This window comes from Amphibalanus amphitrite, unplaced genomic scaffold (genome assembly GCF_019059575.1).
Source record: "Amphibalanus amphitrite isolate SeventyFive unplaced genomic scaffold, NRLGWU_Aamphi_draft 000183F_arrow, whole genome shotgun sequence".
NCBI classification, from domain to species: Eukaryota; Metazoa; Arthropoda; class Thecostraca; order Balanomorpha; family Balanidae; genus Amphibalanus; species Amphibalanus amphitrite.
The window spans coordinates 14487-40619 of record NW_024881678.1 but is presented as its reverse complement, the minus strand read 5'-3'; the positions used below and the strand labels follow the sequence as shown (position 1 = coordinate 40619).

General features: G+C 50.4%; 1 protein-coding gene across 10 annotated transcripts; it reads left to right on the top strand.

Moving 5' to 3' along the window:
• The first annotated feature begins 1318 nt into the window (after positions 1-1318).
• LOC122384180 (ubiquitin-like modifier-activating enzyme 1) lies at positions 1319-25948 on the top strand. Of its 10 annotated transcripts, none has more exons than XM_043371261.1 (7): positions 1319-1394; positions 3578-3764; positions 8529-8591; positions 20495-21239; positions 21634-22299; positions 22850-22989; positions 24258-25948. In XM_043371261.1, exons 2-7 carry the CDS (start codon positions 3636-3638, stop codon positions 25794-25796), a joined length of 3282 nt encoding a protein of 1093 aa, XP_043227196.1. In that variant the 5' UTR covers positions 1319-1394; positions 3578-3635; the 3' UTR covers positions 25797-25948. The 10 variants fall into 10 exon arrangements, with proteins under 10 accessions (XP_043227196.1, XP_043227198.1, XP_043227199.1 ...); XM_043371260.1 differs by having other exon boundaries at positions 1364-1559; XM_043371262.1 differs by having other exon boundaries at positions 1371-1563.
• Positions 25949-26133: the final 185 nt, after the last annotated feature.

The window sequence follows — 26133 nt, the reverse complement described above, 5'->3', positions numbered from 1 at the left end:
CAGCAATGCAGCCCTCTATTACATTTTCTACAACATCTTACTTGTTCCTTGCATGGAGAGAAAAATGCAATGTTATGAATTCGTTTATTCACATAATTTGACAAGCATGCAGTTACCTGCTACTATCACTGCACAAAACAGAGCAGAAAACATCAGTTGATCAAACACAAGACACAACAGAAGTTTACAACATAGGCCTGCCGAACCTGCTTCCTCCCACCACAGTTGATGCCATTTCCTAGCCTGGCTTGATGTGAGCACTGAATAGCTGCTTTGTCTAATTACAGCTCACTACCATTCAACTTAAACTACTCTCTTTAAAGTAAGAGTGAGAGCGTTCAGTGTTCATAGCAGCTCGACAGACGACAGACAACAAACATCTTGACAAACCAACCAGTATTTGATTTGGCTGATGATTTATGTGCCTGTTGTATCATGGCCAAACTACTTTAACAGCAATAATCCCTGTTTCATCTTGATCTGGCTTTTAATTCCATTTGAACTCAGATCTTGAAACAATCATCATCATCTGAAGTGATATCAGATACTGGCTTCTGTTTCTCTTGAAAGCAAGTTAAAACAACAATGATAAACTAAGGCAGGAGATGTGAGTTGTGGCAGTAGATTTTTGATTCAACATATGTCAACCTTATATTGCTTGAGACCTCTGTGACAGACAAACAAATATTTATAGTTTTTTGATAGTTTGGATTCTTGGCTTGATTTAGCAGATCAGCTGTGAACCTTGACTTTGAAATCACATAAATGTCATGGTACCCGAACGAATCCTCGCATGACATTTCTTCGTCCGCATTTCTTCGTCTACAAATCTTCGTCGGTGCATTTATTTGTCCATCAATGCTTACTCTTGCATACATTTGCGTTGAAGAAGAAATGCGAGCCGATTTTCATATACCCTGATGCGAGACAAAGTAATGCGATACGAATAAATGCCCTGACGAAGATTTGCAGACGAAGAATTGCGATACGAAAAAATGCCATAAGAAGAATTGTCCTGGAATCCTTTGTTGGCCATCATATATTGACCTTGATAAGATAAACGCATCATTCGCGCAATATTTGTCGCACTTTGATACCAAATTATTGCTTCCAAATGCCGACGTAAAGAAAACCTTTATGTGACGTCATAGAAACAGCGGAGTTCCCAAAAAGTAAACAAAAATAAAAGTCTTATATCTCGAAAACGGTTGAATATTTTCCGGTAAAATTTGGTAGATGTTCATTTTCGCTCTTTGTGATTCACGCTACATCACTTTTATGCCAATTCATTAACTTTTTTGAAGGTGGGAGGGTCCCTTTAATATTTGTCTCCGATTTGCAGACAAGCTAATTTGCTTTCCTTGATCCTTGTATTCGGCGGCGCGGCGTGTGCGGTGAGTTGATCTCGCTTTTGGAAAATTTCGTCCGTTTTATTGTATGGTCTACTTTGAAGAAGTTACAAACACTGTTACTGTATGTCTCAATGATTAAGGATTACTTCGAAGAAAACACTTACTTGCATTAATGACTCCACTGAACCTTTAGTGGTTGGTGAGACGGTAGGTATTTCTCGTTATTGATATTCATATTTCGACCATTTCTCATTCAAATTGTTGCTAACTTTCATTTGTTTTTAGATCTGATTCAGTTCTATAAATTGATGTAGTAAATGATTTTTGCATACTTCGATAAATGGAATGATGCAGGACTAGTATTAATGGCTGGATTCCGCAGCAGTTCAAGTTCTGACTAATTTATATTATAACTATCAGGTAGTCATGATTAATTATTACATGAAAATAACTTAAATATATAATCATTAATAAGTTGAAATGCCTCATGCATTTGGTGATTAGTTAGATATGATGTACCTACAGGGTTATCTATAGTTAAAATGCTTTTGAGTTTTGTGATTTATTTAACTTTAACTTATTAAAAATAGCCCAGCCTGTGATATCCTGATCCATACTGCAAATCATGGCACCAGAGTCACCAAGCTACATATATGGCAAGTCAGCATCAGCACACACCATACCAACCAAACTGGAAATCTGCATGGGCCTGCAGTCCACACAGAATAACATTAAGGCTCATAAGTTTTGATGAAAAACTTCAGTAAAATGCCAATTATTACCTGGCTTACCCATTGCTTTTCATATGAATATCCTATTTTTTTACAGTAGGTACTGCCCTTATACTGCAACTTAGCACGATGCTGATTTAGAGCCTGCACTGCTTCATACAAAATCCAGTTCACAGTAGATCTGCACTGCATTGCACACCAACTGAGTGCACTTGTATTAACAAGCTGAAAGCTCTGGTTGACATTGTCATGTTCTGGCTTCTGCAGTCTGGATTTGAAATCTACATAAATGTTTGGAAAAGTATTTTAATTTTTATCAATAATTGTTCGATTGTTGAAAAGAAATAGCAGGTTTGTTGGTTACTGGGAGTCAAGCTCATAGTTCAAGGTGAAATTGCACCATTTAAATGTTAACATAAAGCTATTGAAAAGGTCATCAATTTCAACACAATTTTGAACAAATGATTTATTACAAAATGCAAGTTGTTATTGAATACTCCTGCCTTCTCTTATGCCTCCATTTCTTTTTTTTCAAGCAATCACCTTCTGTTCAAAATATACATCATCATAAACTTTACATTGCATTTTCCCTCAACCATTTACAGTTACATTTCAAGACAGTCAACTATAGGGTTTGCATTAAACTGCCAGCATTTGTCAACAATTATGTTGATGTGACAGTGGCATCAGCTACACAAGTTGCAACAATTGCCAAGGAGCACTTAAGACCAAAGCTTGATTGCTTTCATTAGGGAGCATTTTAATAGAAAATGACACTTAAATAGAATTTGGTGCATTGCGATTATATTAAAGGGACCCTCCCACCTTAACATTAGTTTTGAGTTGAGATAGCCAAGTTTGCGGCCAGGCTCAGAAACCACCATTTATCCTGGTCGCAACCCCCGCAGCTTTATGGTGTTCAAGAAATTTCTTCCCTTTACTCGCAGGGTGGGACCAGCGTGGTCCCTATCTCTTAACCATTACGGGAATCTGATGACGTCATCAGGCTTTCGAACGTCCGTTAAATGTTTGACTAAAACGTTTTGTAGCACGCGGTGGTATATGCTGCTTTGCGCGCAACAAATGCCGCACTTTCAAATAAAGTCGCTAGGAACAGCGGAGATTCCAAAAAGTAAACAAAAGTAAAAGTCTTATATCTTGAAAACCGGTGAATATTTTTCGATGAAATTTGGTAGATATTCGTTTTTGCTCTTTCTGAACCGAGCGACATCACTTTCATGCCAATTCATTAACTTTTTTGATGGTGGGAGGGTCCCTTTAACCTATGATGTGACTTCTGAAACCATTGCAACTCTCAAATAAATGCATGTTATTGAACATGTTATAAGTAGGGGTTGCAGTTCTTAAACCTTTTTGTAAACAAAAATGGTGCTTATTGATGAAGGTGGCGCATTGTGACAACAGTCATGGACTGCTTCCCTCAGGCCTCAGCTGTTGTTATTGCTAACCCATAGATGTTGTTTTGTACATCAGGTTTTCATCTGGCGCGGGCGGACAGTCTCTGCGTTCTGTGTGGCATCAGCGAGTATAGATGTCAGCATCGGGCTCCGAGGCGGCCACACGCAGCGTCCCGAGCTCGAGCGTCTCGCCCCCGGCGGCCAAGAAGCGACGCCTGCACTCCGCTGCGGACGCCGGCACGGGACACGCCGCCAACTCAACGGTCAGTCGCTGCAGCAGCTGTGGGGGCTCGCCAGTATCTGTTACCTAGATAGGCTAGGGGGTAGGAAGAGTGGCACACATATTTGCCTTTGATGTGAATATTAATGTCCTTAAGATGTGTGCGGGGGGGGGGGGGTGGGGGGCACGGGCCAAGAATTATGTAAATCGTAGTCAATACTACGATAAACCCGAGTTTGGAAGGAGGACGAATAGATAACAATCAAACTGCCAGATTGACGCGCAAATGTCCTATCTATTCGAACTTATGGCAAAGTCTAGAATTGGAGTTACCAGTGGAATAAACAAGAAAGGCTGAAGCCGCCGTATAGTCCGACCTCACCACACGAATACAATTGTTGGCTCTGATCGCAAAACGTGGGTTGGATACAATATATCAGATGGGGATTTTACAAGTCATCGGCAGCCTCCAAAGGGTTTTCACGTAAAACAGTGGAAATAATTACATAGCTAGACCAGGGGTCAGCAACCTAACGGCCCGCGGCCCGGATCCGGCGTACGACCATCCTGACGTCCGGCCTGTGGCTAGTATCAGCAACTAACATTGTGTTCCGGCCCGCGGCTCCTTCAGAACTTGACATTTTCGATACAAAAGTGACTAAAGTGTGCGTTACCACAATAGTTCTCCCCACACATGACATTTCACCCGCCCCGAAAAGAATGATATTAAAAGCAAGCCGGTATCTGATCCGATAAGAAAGTTGACATAAACATTCCTTCTATTTTCAAAACCGCTTCTTCCTCTGTCAGAGTGTCTTAAAAAGATGCGATTCATCATATGACACAGGGCAAAGCATGTGAGCTGTCGCCTGTCACAACTAAAACTCCATTTTTATCGCTGCCATATTTTTCAAATCTTGCATGTGATTATAGCAAATTGTAACCACACTATGCTCCGGCCCGCCGGCTGCTTCCAAATCTCATATGCGGCCCGCACCCCCAAAAAGGTAGCCGACCCCTGGCCTAGATCCTCATCAAAATGGAGGATACTACTAAACGATGATAAAAGCAACGCCTTTTCAAGTCATTCCTAATTTGCCACGTCTTTATAGAGGAGGAGTCGGCGTCCTCCGGACTGCGACTGTCTGGCGGTCCTTGAGATTCCTTGGACGTTTGACCTTGATAATGCGACGTATGGTAGCTGATGTTATCACATGACCGGAAAAGGTCATTTGCCCAACAGGGCATCTGTATCGTTCAACTGAAAACGTTCATGCCGTTTTCTTGCTTCAGTATGTCTTTATCAAAAGTATTGTCGAAATATTGCTGGTGACATCTGATGACCTTCCAGATGACCGTTAGCTGGCAGCCGCATTCTGCGCATTGTTGATTTAGTAGATACCGTGATCCTAAAATTACCTCGGTTTTAACGTTTGTTTACAGCAGGACGCATTTGCTTTTTCTTCCGTTGCTTGGTGATTGTGAGATCATGAATCTGACCTAATGTCAGGTCACATATAAAAATCGACTTATTTGATTAGTGTCACTGGTTCTTTTGCTAGTAAATGATTTGCGTGATAAACACAATGTCAACAATTTGAGGCGACCTTGCTCAACTTGATCTGGTGACCCGACCTCAGATGATCTGATCTTCGGGGACTTGGGGTCAGAATTTTAAAATGGGATGAAGAATTGTGGCAATATAAGCTTTTATAAATTTCGCGGCACTACGCGCCGCCGTTTTCTCTTCACGCAATGGGGAGAATAGCAATAACTCTTCCCTAGCAGGGTGAATGCTACTTAGTTGATATGTATGCGTTGACTAGAGTGGTCCAGGTATGAGATAACCCAAAAATAACAACTTTGCCTTTTAACACCAAACATTGCATTCTAAGCATTCCAATATTTGTATGTGACTGCTAAGTATGTAGAACACACGAGCGGGCCGCGGGACCGATCACAATCAGCTGACCCACCGTTCCATTGGTGGCTGCCCGGTGAACCGCGTCCCCCGGGGGCCAGTCGGCGCCGAGTAGTTGACGTGCGCGGAGCTCCGCCAGGCGGCAGGGCCGGGTGAGCGCAGCTGTCGTCAGCGGTCGGCCACCTGACGGCAGTCCGCCGGACGGCCACTCGCTCCATGGGATTGTCACACTCGGCCGAACGGAGTTCCTGTCCGACCAGCCACCCGGCGCTCGTCACACACAGTGAGCCGATGTAGGGCGCCCCGGGCGGCCGGCGCATCTGGCCTACGCGCAGCCAGAGCCTCTCAGGCCACTGATTTGTCAAGAGAAAAACAAATGCGATTCTGGGTCACCTTCGCGGTATGGTTCTGCTGAACCATCACCGTGACTCATCCGGCGTCTGTTGAACTTCTTTGTGTACGAGGCTGTAGTGGCGCCGGTTGGCCGGTCGTGGGCGGGAGGCTGCGGGTGGGGGAGGGGAGGGGGACACACACTGAGCTCAGTCGCTGGTGTCGGGACGGTCGGGGTCGTCCACTGCACCCCGTGACCGGGGTGCGCGGGGACCACGGCGGCCGGCGCGCCGCGCCAGCTGCACCTATTTACAGCCCCGGCCGGCCGGCGGCCCGTCTCCCCAGCGTACCCAGCCTCGCCGGCCCCGTCCCCGCAGCTCCCGCGCTGCTTACACATTTCCTGGGTTATACGGGTCCCCGATTGCGAAACGTCCGTATTAGTCAACAGTTACAAGATACACGAGCAGCAGCTGATGGGCGACGCTTGAGAAGCCCACCGTCTCGGCTAGCCTCGATCCGCTCCTGGGCGCTCGACGTATCATAGGCTGCCACGTCAGCGCGGCCGGAACCGGCGGCCGTGTCTGGCAGCGCGATGCCAGATCTGGCCGTGGGCCGAGCGGGCGCCTCGGCCAGTCGATCGATGGTTGTGGCCGAGCCGAGTGAGGAGCTGCCGGCGCCGCGCCGCGCCGCCGCCCAGGGACATGGTGCCGCTGCCTGCCGCGCTGGTGCATGACGTAACGTGACGACCGGCTGCCGTCCGTGATTAGTGCGCGCATCCACTGCTGCCGCCGCTCGGTGCTGGGGAGACAGTGCAGACAGACTATACAGTGGTGCGACCCGCTCTGGTGGTTTACAGTCGCTCCTTGTTGGGGCCGCCGCAGCCCGCATCGTTGGTTTCCGCCGCCACCCTCTTGACTAGGTGGGTTTCCCCGAAAAGTTCGCAAAGAAAACTCAGCAACGAACGCGTTGTCAATCCATCGGTCATTATAAGGTGTGCAATGTGACCGGTCTTTTACTGACCCTCGATTAATCACCTTGTGACGTCAGCCTAGTGAATTGTCAAAAAGGTCAGTTAAAATAAAAAATTGACCAAAACAGTGCCTAGGTACCTACTTGCTTCCAAGAAACAATCACTCATATTAGTGCGCGCCTTGCTGGGTTTCTGGTTTTCCACGCTTTGTTTATAAAGCGGAGAGGATGGCACCCCTCCCCCTTAGGTATAAGTCAACTCCAACTTTCTTGATCTCATGGCGGGAATTGTGGCGTGCCGATGCGGCTTCCGAAGCTCCTAAGCAAATGCTACGGAAATAATTCAATGCCACTAATGAGGCCAAAAGCCAATGATTGGCTTTAGAGACGTCACTGACGAATGACGTCATTGTCAATTGACGTCATTGCTTGTGTGCTAGAATAGCTCGAACCGCGCGGGGAAAGACTGGGGCCCTTTCGACGCTCTGACGTTGTGGATGTCGCGACGGAGACAAGTTGACCTAAATCGAGACAAGGTGTGCTCGATAAATCGGTTTGCACGTTATTCTGATACAGGGTAGATATTTTTAAAACACTTCCAATCTTCGCCCTAAGGTTACGCAGCGAGATTCTCCTGAGGTGAAGTTAGATGCCACAATTATTAAAAGAAAAAATTAGGAATGTTTCTAAGGATTATATAGCTCGGGAACTCAAATAGATAGATCGACCCCCAAATATGGCTGTCTTATAAATCTTTTGTGACTGTCAATAGACTTGACAGGAGGCCTGCAGTTTTATCTGAAAAGGTCATGGAACGATCAAATTGTTACCCGTTTCTCATTAAAATCTTTTCAATGTGTTTTTCGACTCTGAAGTGCTACGAAACTGTTGTTGTACCACCGTGTTGCTCCGTTGGAGCCCGCGCGGACTGGCCGAGTCGAGCTCAGGTGGTAGTGATGGCCCACATTATTGCTGGGCGGTTCTCATGGTAACAATCGTTCCGCGCTCAGTGTCCTCACGGACAATGCGGTCTTGGTGGCTCGATCGAACACGTTCCCGCATCGGCCGTGTGCTTTCACCGGGCGTTGCCGCGCTGTAGACTCACAGCACGGCAGCGTACGGGCGCTATTGCAACACAACCTTCGAACGTCTCTCACGCCACGCGCCACGTGCACCATACACCCGCCATTAGGACTGACTTTAATTGCATAGGTGGTACATTGGATGAGGTTACTTGCCAGTGAATACCTGTCAATCGATCGGATGGTAATAAAGTCATTATCTTTGAGTTTACATTACCAGCGCCAGGGCCTAGGCTGGCCCGATCCCGGTGCTGGCAATAAGTCAATTCACAGTGTCTCTCTCTTGTTTTTTTCGCTTTCAGTCCCCTATTTTCAGTAATAACGTTGTATTTATTTTTTATATTAGTCAGATGCTCATGTTTATTCTCAACATTATGCAATGTGAAGAATATCAATAGCTCTGCCTGTGAGTGTGATTGTGAGGTAGGCCGCCAGTCCGCGACCCTGCCGCCCCGACCTCCCCGTTCCTGACCTGACCGATCCTGACGCCGTGTCACTGCTGTAGATGGGCGGTGCCTGCTCGGGGGGACAGAAGATGTCCAGGGACGGCTCCGAGACGTACGGAGAGGTAAACCCACGTCGCTGCCAGCATGTCCGCCAGCCCCGGGGCCAGAGTGCAGCAGTACGCGCCCGGCGCCGCGCCGCTATGTACGCCAGTGTGCGCTTTGCTTACGCTAGGTTGCTGTGGCTAGTTTGGCTGTGGAGTGTTTACGCACGCTGACCACGTGCCCCACACTGCCGGGTGTCCGTCACGTGGCACAACGCACCGCTGGGCGGTTAGCAACCCCGTACCACTGCACTGGGTGGTGGGCTGGGCACCCCTCCCCTCCCAGAAAACTGGGAGGGAAAGCACTGCTGGATGATAGGCACAACGGCACAACCTCAACATTGTCCTTACGCTCACAACGCGGTCTTGTCTCCAGGGTATGAAAATAACGCTTCCTACCTCACCAAGTCAAACATCAGCGAACACTTTCTATTATAAACCTGCCTAGTCTTTTATGACCTATGTGGTGTAAATTATGAACTTTTGGCCTAACAAGAAATTAGGATTATCTCTCTTACAAGAAATTATCTCCCCAAATTCAGGTATTCGCTCTTCCTGGATATATTATAACAATAATAATAAGATATTGGTCACGTTTATCGGTTTCTGCGTTCCCGTTTCCCTCCCGCCTATTTTGTCACGTCCAGTGGCGTAGACAGGGGGGGGCCATGGGGGCCATGGCCCCCCCTTTCCGCCCAGCCGCCCAAATGGCGCCCCAATTAGCGCCGACTAGGCTGATGCCGTTTTACAGAGAGAACATGAATTAAAAAGTGATGTGCAGGCAGGGATCGAACTCAATATCTCTTTGGGGGTGCCTGGACACCTAAATAATCTCCAGGGCACCCCCAAATACGACCTGAGCCCCCAAATGTTGAAGGGCGCCCCTCCGGAAACCAGAATATTCCGAACCCCCAGGGTCGATGGCGCCCCTGAAGAGTCGCTGGCACCCACCTAAACGGAACAGTCGCCCCATTAAAGCTTGATGGCGCCCCTCTAGAGCACCCGGCGCCCCTCTGAAGTTCACAGCTGCCCCAATCGACCCATCCAAGATCGATCCCTGAAACCACTGGCGCCCCTCTAAAGCACCCGCATTCTTCTCAAGATCACAGTCGCCCTATCCGAGATCAATAGCGCCCTCAAGAGCCACTAGCGCCCCACCCCTTGAGACTGAAGTCGTCCCGCTTGAGACTAAAGTCGCCCCATTCAAGCCCAATGACGCCCCTCCAGAACGTCCGGCGCGCTTCTGAAGATCACGCCCATCTAAACGAAGGTTACAGCTGCCCCATCTTAAGATCGATGGCAGCCCTCTGAAACCAATGGCGCCCTTCTAGACTACCCGGCACCCCTCTGAAAATCACATTCGCCCCATCCGAGACAACGCCCCTGGAGACTACAGTCGGCCCACCCAAGCTCAAGCCCCTCCAGAGCCTCCCTGCGGCGCCCTGCTGAAGGCAACAGTGGCCCCATCCATGCCCAATGGCGCCCCTCAACACCGTTCTAAAGATCACAGTCGCCCCATCAATCCGAGGTCGCTGGCGCCCCTCAAGAGCCACTGGCGCCCACCTGAACCGGGGCTTCAGTCGGCCCATCCTTGATCAATGGCGCCCCTCTGAAACCACTGATGCTCCTCTGAAAATCCCAGTCGGACCATCCGAGATCAATGGCGCCCCTCCAGAGCGTCCGACGCCCTACTGAAGGCAGCAGTGACCCCATCCAAGCATTGCACCCCTCTAGAGCACCCGGTGCCCTTCTGAAGATCACATTCGCCCTATCTGAGTTCGTTGACGCCCTCCAGTAGTCACTGACGCGAAACTGAATTGGATACTTCGGTCGCCCCCCCCCCGAAACCACTGACGCTAGGCAATTTTTTGACAATGGGGCTTTCTCATCGACACCAAGGGCCCTTTTCAAGATGCAGCAGCTAGGCGGCGCCGAGCTGGGCTTGGATGTGCCAAGCGTTCCTTATTAGGCAGCCTTGTAAGTGCCACCCTCGTTGCGATACCGCCCCTCAACGCGACGCTGCCCCTTCACCGTACAATGCCACCCCTCAATGCAAGTGGCGCCCCTCAGCGCTGTGCCGCCCATTATTGCGATGCCGACAGCGCCTAGCAGTAGGCTGCCGCCCCCAGCGTAAGCGTTTTTTTATTGAACCTGCTGGGGGTGTTTGAACACCCACTTCTAACTCAGCTTGTGGGCCACGTCGAGACACGCAATAGGCGGCGTTCGAAAGAGCGTCAAAAACTATTACAAAACTACTTAGAACATTTTAAGGTTAGGTCGAACTGGTCGAAGGTCACCAGCGACAACCGAAAATCAAATTTCGCCGATGTTGACATTTTTTCGACAAAGCGGCGCATAAGTCAGGATTCAAAAAGAGATTGAACTACAGCGCCGCAGCAAAGCGCATATTCGATAGCTCTTTTTTATGCTCTCTCTTATTAATTATCTCAGATTTGACCTAAGGTAAACGTTTTAGCCTCAAAATATACGTTTTCGCGGAGGACGTTTATCTGTAATACCTTTTGGCTCAGACCTGCATGAGATTAGTTCAACCAGCATCGTGTTCCATTTTTCGAGACAGACGAGTCAAATGAGCTAGAATTTGACATTAAAAGGGCATTTGAGAATTTGACCCAAGGTAAAGGTCATAACCTAACCGGTAAAGGTCATATTGCATATTAGTCGATCCATATTTTCGAGAAGGAAAATAATTATATAGGGTGTTTCATTGCTCTACCATATCTCTATCAAAAGTTATTGTCCAAAATCTACTGGAGACCTTTCATGACCTGAGATGACCTCAGTAACATAAAAGTGGTCACATCACGAGTGACATTTACCGATTAAATGTGTCATATTTACCTGCATCCCGATGGTTGAGGTTGTTTTCGTTCAGAAGAAGAGCATTTCAATTGTCTCCCATTAATCCGCGCCGTGCTGGAGGGAGGGGGGTACGCCCCCCTTAGGTTTTTTTCTCGCGAACATCTCAAAAACGGCTTCGCGCAGCGCCTGCGCTGTCTTTGGTACACCTGTTTATACATCTTTTCTACACAGCTTGTTAAATTTCAGATGAGGGTCGTTCAAGGTCAGGTCACTAGGGCACGTCAAGTGACCTTACCTAAAAAAAAGTTAAAAGACCCGCTATAGCTACACCGACTGAACGATCACTTTTGAAACTTTTAGAGATTGATAAGACTAACAATATGCATAAAATGTTCATCTCGGACTTTTTATTTCTGTGACCTAAGGTCAGGTCAATTTTGGGACCTCAAGTCAGTGGGAGAAAAGTGAAATGCGCCTCTTTTGGACGAATGTCGTTTAAAACCCCCTTGAACATCGGTTCATAGGTAAACATAGCGCACTCTATCGTAAAAATGCACATGTGTCCTTTTATGTGCCCTTGAGGTCATCTCAGGTCATAAACGGTCACCTATTTTATCCCCATGAACGGTTTTTTGGCTTCAACTTTTGATAGAGACGTGCTAGAGCGGTGAAAACACGTCAGATGTAGTCAGCTCGACGATACGGATCGACTGATCTGCAGAATGACCCTTTCCGGTCAGGTCATGACCTTGACCTGCGGTCAAATTTTTAAAATAACCTTTCAAGGTCAACGTATAGTTCATTCGACGCGTCTCGACGAGAGGAACACGAGGCAGGCAAAATAAATATCGTCACTGTCTTGAACCAAATGTTATTGCAGAAAAACGCTTTCATAAAAACTGTTATTTTTGGAATTTTTGCCCTCTGGAGGCTAAACCATTGACCTGAGATCAAATCCGAGAGCAATATTCAGAAAAGCCTGTAAAAGGGCTATCGAATGCGCTTTTCCGCGGCGCTGTAGCTCTATTGGTTCCCGAGTTAGCCGTTGGCAGTTTCCAAAATTGTTGAAATGGACTAAATTTTACCTTTGATGACCTCTGGTGACCTGACCTTTGACCTGACCTAAAAATTGAAACGAAGTCTTTCCGTCATTATTTTTGACGCTCTTTCGATTTCCCCTTACCGCGTGTCGCTACGTGGCCCAGGAGCCGAGTTAGAGGGGGGACGTGAAAACACCCCTCCCCCAAGCACGACACGGAAAGCACAGGCCACCAGCACGGCGCGGGTTAACTTATAGGTAATCGGTAACTTATAGGTACTTATAGAGAGGTCGCAAAATTGACCTGGCCCTCAATGAAGATATTTGGTCTGGGGATTACGCAAGGCGAATGTTCGGTGAGATCAGCAGATTTCTATGGCACTTATTCAAAGTCGACCATGCACACTCACATCATCAAAAGTCGTCTTCTATACTACGCCGGCCCAAGACATTCTTAACCTTCGTGCCACTATATGGGACAGTCTCACGCCTCACCCATCTGGCACTCATGCAGTCATGAGTGTCTGAGATTCTAAGCACGGCCACCCCGGTCGACCAGAGGCTGCAGTCCACAGGTCACTTTGGTTCAGTGAGTGAACCTGTATGCTTTTTTTTGCAAAGAATAAAGATTGTGCCAATCGATCAACGCATATTTTACCGTTTCGAATTCGAATGGGTGTGTATTTTGAGAATAACATGTCCGTAGCCTGAGCTCGTTTCCTATATCGTGCTAAATATGCATAAAGATTTTTTATCGCTTTTGATAAAAAAACACTGAGCGGCAAATTGCATTAATTGGATTTTATGAAAAATCAGCGAAACCGTTCTGATACTCGTGCCGGTTCCGTAGTAACACCTAGTAAATCATGCATGAATATATGACGTTACATTTTAGACTGACCCCCTGTCACTAGCTCACTATGGCGCCCCTCTCAAGGGAAAAAGTCGCCCCCTCGAGCACCATGGCCCCCCCTTTCGCTGATTTCTGGCTACGCCACTGGTCACGTCATTGTCGCTTCTTGTTAAGTAGTTTTCCCTGCATCATCGCTTGTAAGATACGCTTTTGGTGGTCAGGATATGTCGGCTGAGAACCAAGCACGGACATTTTAAAACCAGTATAACGCCTTTTGGGGCGACTAACGGAGCGAGCGACAGGGTGGGCCTTGCACGTGCGAAATTGCGAGGGGGTACCTCCAACTGACTTGTGCACGGCACCCTACTAACTGGTCTCTAGCGATGTGCCAAATTTGGGCACAATCGGCCCAGCCGTTCTCGAGATCTGGAAGCGGCACCCTGCACGTGCGCACGTGCAAAATGGGTCCCAACTGACTTGTGCACGGCACCCTACTAACCGGTCCCTATCCGTGTACCAAATTTGAGCGCAATCGGTCCAGCCGTCCCCGAGATCTGGAAACGACCCCTGCACGTGCGCACGTGCAGCAGCACCCCAACTCTGGCACATGGATATGCAGTGCCTAGTGGGTGCCTACCTACATGCCAACTTTCAGCGCAATCGGCCAAGTAGTTACCGAGATATTGCAACAATTACAAAACTGACACCTCTTCGTTTTGCACGTGGCACGTGCATAAGGGGTCACCCACATGCATCGGGAATAGTCCAATACTTGGTAGAAGGAATGAAGCTACCCTACAAAAATTACCGCGCGTAAATCGGTCAAGTGGTTGCTAAGATATAGGTAAGCCTCGCAAAAGCGTGACCACGGCCGGCCGGCCGGCCGCTCATACTCAGAAATTTCCGTTAATCTAAGGAAAGACTACGCTCGCTTCGCTCGCTCCGTAACAAGACGTGTAAGAAGCACACTTCGTCACTTGTCCCGCGCTGATGTGTCAGCGAACACTGCGGAATGCGGATATGTTCGCGGTCGGTCACCACGTCACTAGGCTACCGCTCACAATATTAGCAGTCGGTCTCATCTTGAATGTATCGTGCTCTGTCAGCTACAGCTACCCAGTGTTAAATATTGAGGCTAGAGTATTATCCGTGTGCTTCTAGCAGCGTGGCTCGTCTCCAGCTGAAGGAGCGTTTGTTTTCAGGCGCCAGTCGAGGTGTTTCGGCCGCGACCCAGCGTGACACGCTGGTTATCGGCGCCGTTTAGCCCCATCAGAAGGTTACCGGGCGTCCCAGCCACCGCCGACTCTTTGTCCTTCTCTGTGAGACACGGATAGTTCACCAGATCAAATGTGACACCAATGCGCCCGCACGGAATCGGCACTTCCACTTTTCACGGGCACGCGCGAACAATGGCACTGTGGAATGTGGATCACTGGCCTGGTTTGGTGTGGCACACGGCAACATGTGTATGAGCACGGAACGTTTACCAGCACCGTGCCGTTTTTGTCAGCGAATCTTGTTCCTCTCCAGCATCCTTCTGAAACGGCGAACTTTGCAATTTAATAGAGAGGGAAACGAGAAACTCAACCAATAGTATACTGAAGTCGGCCTTTGCGGAATACTGTGTCGGGAAATCGGGTCAATAAATTGGTACTCGAGTACTTTTCCACGCTCAGTGGCGTATCCAGGATCTTGAAAAGGGGGAGGCCGAACCTGCTCAAGGCGCCCCACCCTTACCTTAGGGGCCCCAGTAGTGGCGTACTTAACCCACGCCCAGGTGCGGTTCTTTGCCACTTTCACCATGTGGGGAGCCTTTTTAGGCACACTCGGCAATCTAAAAAAGAAAAGAAAAACGTGAAAAAGCCATCGATAGCTCTGTGTGTAGTGTACAATTTATTTCAGCAGTAGGCATACATTTTTTTTTTTGCTTTGGTCGTCGCCGGGGCCACTAAAGATTATCAAAAGCAAAATGTTTTGCAATTTTTTTTACGATTACGATTTACGATTTTTACGATATTTTTCCTGGCAACTGACATGTTAATCTCTTAGTGACTTGCACTGGTTGATGGCTGATACCCTTAACTTTAGAAGGGCCCGACACGGGTTGAGCTCTGATCTAGACTCTGATGGCTCTATGTCGCCCGCATTGGCCTCACTCCGACCTCTGAAGGCTCATTCTGGCCCCTGAAAGCCCCACACCGGCAACAGAGTGAACCACGCTGGCCTCCGGGCCCCATAATGGTCTCAGGAGACCCATGCTATAGCTGACCTCATAGCCTCCTCCCCCCCCCCGCTGGCTCTTGGGAGTCTTTGAGTCAGTCTGACGACCTTATGCCGCTCTCGAACCCACGGCGGTCTCTAGAAGCCCATGATGCCCCCTGAGGGTCCCACGCCGGCCTTTAAGGGCCACTCATACCTCAGGGGGCCCAACCCAAACATGCATAAGATCTGAAAAGTAGCTGCCGAGGCCATCGAGGTGGCCTCTAATGGCCCGACGTCAGCCTATGAAGGCCCGCACTGGCTTCTGAGGACCCAGCGCCAGCCTCTGAAGTCTGAAGTCAGATGACAGATGGCCCCACGCTGGCCTCAGAGGGTTCACGCTGGTCACAGAGTGTCCCATACTGGCCTTAAAGGGCTCCACATTGTCTTCAGAGGGCCCCAAGCTAGTCTCGGTGGCCAATGGCCTCAATCTGACCTAAGAAGGCCCCATGTCGCTGGGCTTAAAAGACCCCACGCTGGACATAGACGGCCCCTGGACATAGAGGGTCCCACACTGGCCTTGCAAGTCCCCACACTGGCCTTAGAAGACCCCACAATGGCCTTAGAGGGCTCCACGCTGGCCTTAGAGGGCTGAGCGCTGGCTCCTTAGGGCTCTACACCAGCGTCAAAGGATCCCACGCTCGAGTCTAAGCTTCTTTATGGCCGCCAAAGCGACCTCTGAGGGCCCACGCTAGCCTCTGGGGGCTCGGCCTTGGCCTCTGAGGGCCTATGAGGGCCATCAAATGGCATTTTAACCCGCGCCCTGGTGGGGGGGGGCTATTTTTTGCCCCCCCTCCAGACTTTTCGATATATCTCCAGAACGGCTGCGCCGATCGTCACCAAACTTTCAGTACCCTCCCGGACATCAATTTTACACATTGTGACCAAAAATTTTTCTAAAGGCTATGATAGGTTGGCCGGAAATGACGTCAGAGTGATGTCATGTTCTGCCGTTTTCGACCCAAAAAAGGGTTACGCGGGAAGAGCTGTCAGGCCTATAGCTTTGCAAATACAGAAAAATGATAAAGACATAAAAGCTGTAGATTGGACAGGGCTACAAAACTGCTATCTCGGATTTTTGAAATTTTTGGATTTTGACCCCCAAAAATCAAAAAATAGATTTTTTGGATATACTAATCGAAAAATCCAAAAAGTTTTTTGAATTTCGCAAAAACCGGAATATATGTGATAGTCCTTACCGCCTTCCATCCACATACCAAATTTGAGATTGATACCTCCTTTTTTGGCGAAGTTATAGCGAAAAAACTGTTCAAAATTGATGACGTCAAATTTTCAAACTCAATTTTTAGCAATTCTAGACCCCGTAGCGCAAAACAAAGACCACCATTAGACTCCCCGTGACGAGCTGCATCGAATCAATACCCAATTTATGCAAAAATATCAACTTTAAAATTTGACCTTTTTTGGCCTGACCTTGACCTGACCTTGACCTGAACTTCACCAGAAAGTGACCTAAGCCGTACCTGATAGTCTTATAACCAACACCATTGAGTTGGAAATGAAAAATTGGCCATAAAACATGTATCACACAACCTTAGTAAAGTTGGGCTCATGTGACCTGACCTGTGACCCTTGGTGACCTGACCTGTGACCTGACCTGGTATTGCTAGTGACCTCTAATAGCAACATATCTACTAGGCAACTGACGCCCTACCGCTGATTCTCGACAAAATGCGTTTTCCTCGGTGTTATAGCGCATTCCCTAGAAGACCCGTGAACGGTGAAACATTTCATCTTTGACCTGACCTGTGACGTCATCGGTGACCCCGAGGTCAATGAAATTTGGTTTCCTTCGACAAATTTGACAGGCCTTTCGAACGCCGTTTGAATTTTGCGGATCCGTCCAGTAGTTTCGGAGATACGAGGGGGGGCAAAAAATAGCCCCCCCCCCCACCAGGTCGCGTTATAAACAGACCCCACCAGGGCGCGGGTTAAGATAGTTTGACGCAGTTTGACTTTATTTATGCTTGGGCCAGTACTTTGGATGAGGCCCTGAAGGTCGTTTCTCTTGGGACACTCAAGCAGGCCTTTCGCCTTTCGATGAGGGGATTGGGCACAGTGAGTCCGGTCCCCCCTTGAAGACGGGCCTCTCTGTCCGTCTGTCTGTCTGTCTAAGCCCTGAGAAAATGTGCAAAATTGGCAGATGCATAAAATGCACGGTATTTTATGAGGAAGTGAAGCGAGCGAGCGCCTCAGAGTCACCTGTTTTAGTCCCGCAGAGGTGTCGGTGAAAGGCCGTCAGATGCGCTGGTGTGGGGTCCTCGCAGGCGCCGTTGTGAGGGCCTTAGGGCTTAGAGACTGGTGGGGGCCATCACTTAGGCGTTACCATTGAATCCGAGTGATCACGGGCCGTTCAGGTAATCAGGGGCCTCTCAGGTGACCAGGGGCCTTTCAATTGACCAGGGGTCTTTCAATTGACCAGGGGCCCACCAGGTGACCAGGGGACGGTTATACCAGGGGCTCTACGGGTAACTAAGGGCCTTTATGTGATTGCAGGGGCCCTTCATATAATCAGGTACTCCCCGGGTAAACATGGGCCGTTCAGGTGACCAGGGTTTCTTCAGATCACTGGCCAGGGGTCACCCAGGGGATCAGGGGCCCTTCAGGTAGCTAGGGGCCTCTTAGATAACTAAGGCCCCTCAGGTAACCAGGGGCCCCTCAGATAACCAGGGGTCCTGATATACCAAGAGGCCCCACTGGTAACCAGGGGCCTCTCAGATAATCAGGGGCTCTCAGGCAATCACGGCCCCTTATGCAATCAGGGGCCCCTGGCCCTCAGGTAAGCAGGGGCCCCTCAGGAATCCAGGGGCCCCTCAGATAACCAGGGCCCTAAGGTGATTAGGGCCCCGAAGCCAGGGGCCCCTCAGGTAACCAGGAGTCCTTCAGATAACCAGGGACCAATCAGGTAACCAGGGCCCCTCAGATAACCAGGGGCTCCTCAGATAACAGGGGCCCCTCAGATAACCATGGCCCCTCAGGTAACCAGGGGCCCCTCAGATAACCAGGGACCCCTCAGGTGACCAGGGGACCCTCAGGTAACCAGCGCGCCCCCCAGGGCCCCCATGGCCCCCCTTGGGTACGCCACTGCACTCAAGTAACCCAAAGGGCCCACTTGCATGTTTGATGCCAAAGGGGGAGGCCATGGCCTCTTGGCCTCCCCCCTGGATACGCCACTGTGGACCACGCTCCTTACGCCGTGCCGGTAATCAGCATCAACGATCTGCCAGTTACACTGGGAGGGGGGGGGGGGGGTTACACTCCATCTAATTTAGCGCTTACGTCACCTAACATCATCTGGCAGTTCAAATGTTCTGCTTTTGTAGAGAAATCTGTCGTTTTGGGAAATTACAATGGTTAGATAAGTGTTTATTAGAGATACAATTCAGTACTTTCTTTGACAACTGACGTCATTTATCACAATCACAGCAAAGACAGATTTCTAGTGGGGTTATCAGGAACCGCTGTCTGCTCAACGGTGTCAAATACTCGATTTGATATTTGCGCAGTCTTACGCCCTTATGAAATACCGATAAGAATACCAAGAACCCCAAAGATATGTGTTGTCTCTTTCCTAGAATAACTTGATTATTCCTTCTCCCTTCATAGCACCTCGACTCGAGCAAGGGGTGGATTCTGCTCAAAACATTCCACGACTCTGCATTAATCGCCGCTGTGTTCTAATCTAATCTATCACAAGTATGTTTGTAACTCCATCTCTACTGAATACCGCTGTGTCTGCCACTCTGTGCGTCTGACCCTTGTCCCGGCGGCTGCGCCCGCTCCCAAACAGCCACTGCCACTGCACGCAGTCTGGTCAGTCGGTCCTCCATATCGCGGTGACTGGCCGACTATCAGTTCCCCGGCTATCAGCCTATCACTCGTGACACACCCGTGACGAACTTTATCTTCCCCTCCTGCGTATCTTCCGCGGTCGACCTTGTGCCTTGTCACGCTGCTCCCTGCAATCGCACCAGTATTGCCGGCGCGGGCTTTGCACGTAGGTGTGCTGGGATAATACTGCTGGGACTGCTGCCGAGGCATGAAGTAGGGTTATTGATTTTAACGTTACCTGTTCCAAGGTGGGTTGCTTGTCAGCGTAGTTCTGGCCACCGAAACCAATAATAATCCCCCACATTCACTAATCTAGCTGAAACAAATGGAAATATACCAGTGATGTGCTGTTTTTGTATGTGTGAATATCGGCTGTAAATATTGGGTGCCAGTTCTTTTGTGCCCTGGCGCTCCTCAACTTTTTGTGTCTGGTGCTTTGTGTGATCTTCAATTTGAAGTGTTGTGATGACTTTTTAACCAAAACATTTTTATGTGTTCTTTGTTTGGGCTTGTTAATTTTTTTTTTGCGGTCTATAAATCATTAAAAACACCGGTAACCGAAGTCACAATCCAAGAAATTCAGTTGGCAGGCCTTTTTACTTGTGTATTAATTACATAGCGTCTATATTTACAGTTGTATTTGAATATCACACTGTCCTTTTTCGTTCTGGTAGTGCCCTGTTTTGCTACTGCTATGCTGTGTGATGGCCACGCCACCTTGTGTATTCACTGTCCACTGTGCAGCACTCGCATCAAACACACTGCGCCCGACTGCGCCATACGACCTCGAAGGCTGCGTGCAGAAGGACCTGCTGCGCTGTTAATTGATTTGGCCTCGTTGGACAGTTAGCGTCTAATGCTTCTGCTGTCTGCAGCCTCGGTTCCGCTTAAGTTGCATTGTATGTGAAATAACTAACATTGTCTGCAACGTAAAATGTCTACGCACACGGGTATTGTGTTCGTGCGGTCGGTACTGTAGCGTAACGCATGTCCTGACGCTCGTTACCCTGTCTGTACGCTACGCTGCTTGTACAGGCGCGTTATCCTGCCTGTATGCTTGTGCCCTGAGTTCTGACGCACGCTCCTCTGTGTTGGCAGGGAATGACTGCTCAGAACGGCTCCGGGAACGGCCGGGTGGCGGCCAGCGGCGGCGCCGGCGCCGACATGGCCGGTGACGCCGCCCAGCTGGACGAGGGACTCTACTCGCGCCAGCTGTACGTGCTCGGGCGCGAGGCCATGCAGCGGATGGCCGCCTCCAACATCCTCATCTCGGGCCTGCGCGGCCTCGGGGTGGAGATCGCCAAAAATGTGATCCTCTCGGGCGTGAAGAGTGTCACACTGCACGACCCAGGCGCCGTGGAGATGGCCGATCTCAGCTCGCAGTTTTTCCTCACGGAGGCCGACATCGGCCGCCCGCGCGCCGACGCCTGCCTCGAGAAGCTGGCAAAGCTGAACCCGTACGTGAGCACGTCAGTACACTCCGGAGAGCTGGACGCGGCCACCATAGGCCAGTTCGGCGTGGTGGTGCTGGCCGGAGCGTCGTTGGACGAGCAGCTGCGTATCGGCGAGGCGTGCCGCGCGCACGGCGCCGCGCTGATCGTGGCCGACACGCGCGGCCTCTTTGGCCAGGTGTTCTGCGACTTTGGCGCCGAGTTCACGGTCCGAGACGCCACCGGTGAGAGTGCTCAGACGGCCATGGTGGCCGGCATCACCCGCGACGGCACCGTCACCTGCCTGGACGAGACGCGCCACGGCCTGGAGGACGGCGACCTCGTCACCTTCTCCGAGGTCAAGGGCATGACCGAGCTGAACGACGCCAAGCCCATCAAGATCAAGGTCACAGGTAGGTGTTTATCGTTGCAGGAGGAAGATGACGAATGCAGCGCTTGTATCTTAAGCTTCTCAAATCAAGCACTAAACTCCCGATCTCCTACGGCCGTACTTTTCCAATCATATTTGATATTTCTTTGTTTTTTTTTGTGGTTTTGAATATGACCTTGCTTCTTTGTCTTTACTTCGGTGTAAACGCTTTTTATGGAATGCTTTCGTGGTCCTGGTGCTTTGGTTTTTGCAAACGGATGTGCAAATATCGTACACTTAAATTGCCGCTTCTAACTAAAGCAGCTCAACGTGACCTTGGGGCTCAGCAGTCGACTACTCGCATGGAGTGTACCGCGTTATCTTCGTCAGCGTCGAGTTCCCACCCATTTTCTTACTACCGTTTCGTTGTGCCGCAGGTCCGTACACGTTCAGTATCGGCTCCACGGAGGCCTACTCCGAGTACGTCTCAGGAGGTTTGGTCACCCAGGTCAAGCAGCCCGTCACCGTGCAGTTCAAGCCACTCTCCGAGTCGATCAAGGACCCGGAGGTTATCCCCACCGACTTCGGTAAGCTGCACCTCAGCGGTCAGTACCACCTGGCCTTCCAGACTCTGCACGAGTTCCAGAAGCGGCACAGCCGCGCGCCGGCGCCGTGGGCCCCCGCCGACCAGCAGGCCTTCCTGGAGCTGGCCGGGGAGCTGAACGGCACGCTCAGCGCGCGGCTCGAGGAGCTCGACGAGCCGCTGCTGAAGACGTTCGCGGCCGTGAGCTCCGGTGACGTGTGTCCCGTGCAGGGCGTCATCGGCAGCATCGTGGCCCAGGAGGTGATGAAGGCCTGCTCGGGCAAGTTCATGCCGATCCGCCAGTGGCTGTACTTTGACGCCGTCGAGTGTCTGCCCGAGGACCGCAGTGTGCTCACGGAGGCCGAGTGCGCTCCGTCCGGTTCCCGGTACGACCGGCAGATCGCCGTGTTTGGTCGCCGGCTCCAGCAGAGGCTGGCCGACCTCAAGTACTTCGTGGTCGGCGCCGGAGCCATCGGCTGCGAGCTGCTCAAGAACATGGCCATGCTCGGCGTGGGCACAGGTGAGAGATCTCAGCGTGTGCGTTTATGCTGATGAATCCAGGATTCTTTCATTAAGTACAACTTCAGCCAAAACGATTAGCATCAACTCTATTTGTCCTAATTTCAGTCGTGAATCAGTCAACGTCCGTTGTTGATTTGATTAGTAAAGGTAGTACTTAAAGTATGAATTATCGTTATGACCACCTTTTTGACGCAATTAATAAAGTACGATACGAGCTAAGTCCTGGCACGTTAAAATGACGAGTAGTTAATTTTGCTCTCAAAACAGTGAAATGACCGCTGCTGGCTCGTGTTTCAACACCACTGTAACCGGGGCAATGTTATCCAGAAGGTTGGCTTACCACTTTTGAAAAGTAAAATTCGCGACTGCTGGGATGAATCAATGGCTGGGAGGTTCCGTTTTCACGCGGTCCGCACACGCTCATATATAGCGGACTGTCCGATTGCACTAGTGGCGGACCAGTCTTGACGTGTGCCAAGTGTTGACTTGCAGTGTGCATGCTGTCGTTAGCTGGTCATATTCTGACCTGTTTCGTCCTCCGTTCGCAGGGTCGGGCCACGTCATCCTCACAGACATGGACCTGATCGAGAAGTCCAACCTGAACCGGCAATTTTTGTTCCACAAGGAGCACGTGGGGAAGGCCAAATCGGCCTGCGCCGCCGAGGCCGTCAAAGTCATGAACCCGAAGGTAAAATTGTCTGTTGATTTGCTGATGGCATCCCACTGATGCATCGCTGATGTCTATCATTGTGTTATTTATCTGACTCATGTCCTGTGCTTCGATATGCATCTAGCCTGTAAATTACGTGTACAATAAATGTGTGTCATACTTAAATCAATTGACATTTGATGACCTAGCGAATTATTTCGTACAGCATAAAACATGCCATTTTTGACTTAATTGTTGTTGCTGGCTGCTGCTGCTGGATCATTTGACCATTACTGAGCCCCACAGGGCAGTTTCAGCGGTTTTGGCAGACCCTGAAAGCGGCTACCAAGAGGAACGCTCATCGGTGCACCAGACCTCGTTCCTCTCCCCACAGTCGTTTACACATTGGAACAGTTCAAGATACAGTGGTATTTCCCCTCATGCTTCTCATCAGTTTCCACGTCATCCATATGTGCAGGGGGCGTCGGCGTCGCAGCGGGTCGCTGTGCAGAATGAGTCAGCGCTGATGACGACGACATAACTATATGGGTCTTGCTCGATCTCTGGGCCGAGCAGTTTCTTCTTTCAGCCTTAATTAAGCAGACTTCAGCCGTCGTCAATCGATGTTACGAATGATAAGGTGAAACCACTCAATAATTACAGCTGCTACTAACCCGTGGCTGATCTGCGGGTGGGATGGATCCAAGCAGTTGAGTCGCTCTCCTCTCACAGCTCCTGACGAAATAGGTCGCTCTCTGATAGACAGTGGTGACACTGAGTACCATTGCCTTTTGTGGATCCGCTGAAGGGTCACCGGCCGCTCTTGTGTCGGAGGTGACTCGTGGTTATTGTTGTCTTCTACCTCCGGCCTACGGTGTAGCCAATCGCCTCTAGAGGGTGATGAAGGCGGGTCCCAGGGCCGCCACTGCTTGTCGCTGCGCACGTCCTCTATTGTCGGTTGTATTGTGTCCAGCACTCGGAATCGATAGGTCATGAGGGCAGGGCGCCTCAGCAGGACGTGTTGGCGTGGTCGTTGGTGCAGACGTCTTACTTATGCATCGATCACCGTCATGTTAAATGCATGCGTCTGTACTTTCAATGTTTGTCACTGGGTCCACTCTCGCCTATGTCACCTTTGCCATTTGTCGTTTGCCATGGCTGCACCTGTTGCAATAGATTCGGATCTTGACTTAATTTGCCAGACTTTAATTTTGCACACTGTACACTCTGTCCTAGTTTAGTGTCACGCTGTCGCGCTTTTGTGAATAGGCAGTGTTCTAACAATTATCTATCTTTCTCTTCCGCAGATAAACGTGATACACAAGCTGGACCGCGTGGGACCAGAGACCGAGGCTGTGTTCGATGACGACTTCTTCGAGTCGCTCGATGGCGTCGCTAACGCCCTGGACAACGTCCAGGCTCGTATATACATGGACCGTCGCTGTGTCTACTACCGCAAGCCGCTGCTCGAGTCGGGCACGCTGGGCACCAAGGGCAACGTGCAGGTGGTGCTGCCGCACCTGACCGAGTCCTACTCGTCCTCCCAGGACCCGCAGGAGAAGAGCATCCCCATCTGCACGCTCAAGAACTTCCCGAACGCTATTGAGCACACCATTCAATGGGCTCGCGACATGTTCGAAGGCTCGTTCCGCGGCAGCGCCGAGAGTGCCGCACTCTACCTGACCGACCCCAAGTTCGTGGAGAAGGCGCTGAAGCTGCCCGGATCGCAGCCGCTGGAGACCCTGGACGCCGTGAAACGATGCCTGGTGGACGACAGGCCGCAGTCATTTGATGACTGTGTGGCCTGGGCGCGTCGCCACTTCCAGGAGCAGTTCAGCAACCAGATTCGTCAGCTGCTGTTCAACTTCCCCGCCGACCAGGTGACCAGCAGCGGCACGCCGTTCTGGTCGCCTCCCAAGCGCTGCCCGCACCCGATCGAGTTCGACGCAGAGAACGCACTGCACGTAGACTACATCGTGGCGGCGGCCAACCTGAAGGCGGCCGTGTACGGCCTGCCGCAGTGCCGCGACCGCTCGGCGATTGTCTCGCTGGTGCGCCAGGTGAAGGTGCCCGAGTTCACGCCGCAGTCGGGCGTCCGTATCGCCACCACGGAGGCCGAGGCCGAGGCGATGACGGGCCAGCTGGACGGCGACCTGCTGCAGAAGCTGCGCGCCGAACTGCCGCCGGCCGACGCGCTGCGACCGCTCACCGTCACCCCCGCCGAGTTCGAGAAGGATGACGACACTAACTTCCACATCGACTTCGTCGTGGCGTGTTCAAACCTTCGCGCCGAAAACTACGGCATCAGCCCGGCGGACCGGCAGGAGACGAAGCGCGTGGCGGGCAGCATCATTCCGGCGATCGCCACCACCACGGCGCTCGTGTCCGGCCTCGTCTGTCTGGAGCTGATTAAACTGGCGCAGGGCCACAGCAAGCTGGAGCTCTACAAGAACGCGTTCGCCAACCTGGCCCTGCCGTTCATCGCCTTCAGCGAACCCATCCCGTGCCCCAAGAACAAGTACTACGAGAACGAGTGGACCCTCTGGGACCGCTTCGACGTGGACGGCGAGATGACTCTCAAGGAGTTCATCGACTACTTCCAGGAGAAGCACAAGCTGGAGATTTCCATGCTAAGCCAGAATGTGTCCATGCTGTACTCGTTCTTCATGCCGGCTGCTAAGCGCACCGAACGCATGGCGATGAAACTGTCGGACGTGGTTCGCTCCGTGTCCAAAAAGGAGATTGAGCCTCACGTGCGCGCGCTTGTCTTGGAGATGGTGTGTAACGACACTGACGGGGAGGACCTGGACGTGCCGTACGTGAAATACAACCTGCCGCGCAAGTAAGCGTGCGATATGTTCTGTATCTCTTAGCTGCACTGGCATTCTGAACTACGCTCTGTATCCGACATTTCCGGCCAACACTGCGTGTATTTGATAATGTCGTTGAGACATGTTTGATTAGAACATTACAATTGTCAATACATGGATTCAGTGAATTCTTTCAGTGGTTGATGCCCCGTTAATGCATAAAGGCGATTCTCATTGGTGTGGGTACGGAGACTGATGCGAAGGTGATAGGATACGCGAGAACGGTTGATGGATGCTAAAGAAAATGAGTGATCGGACGAATTGCCGAAGTGGTGGTCTATCTATTTTCCCTTTGGCCCTACGGCTTTACAAT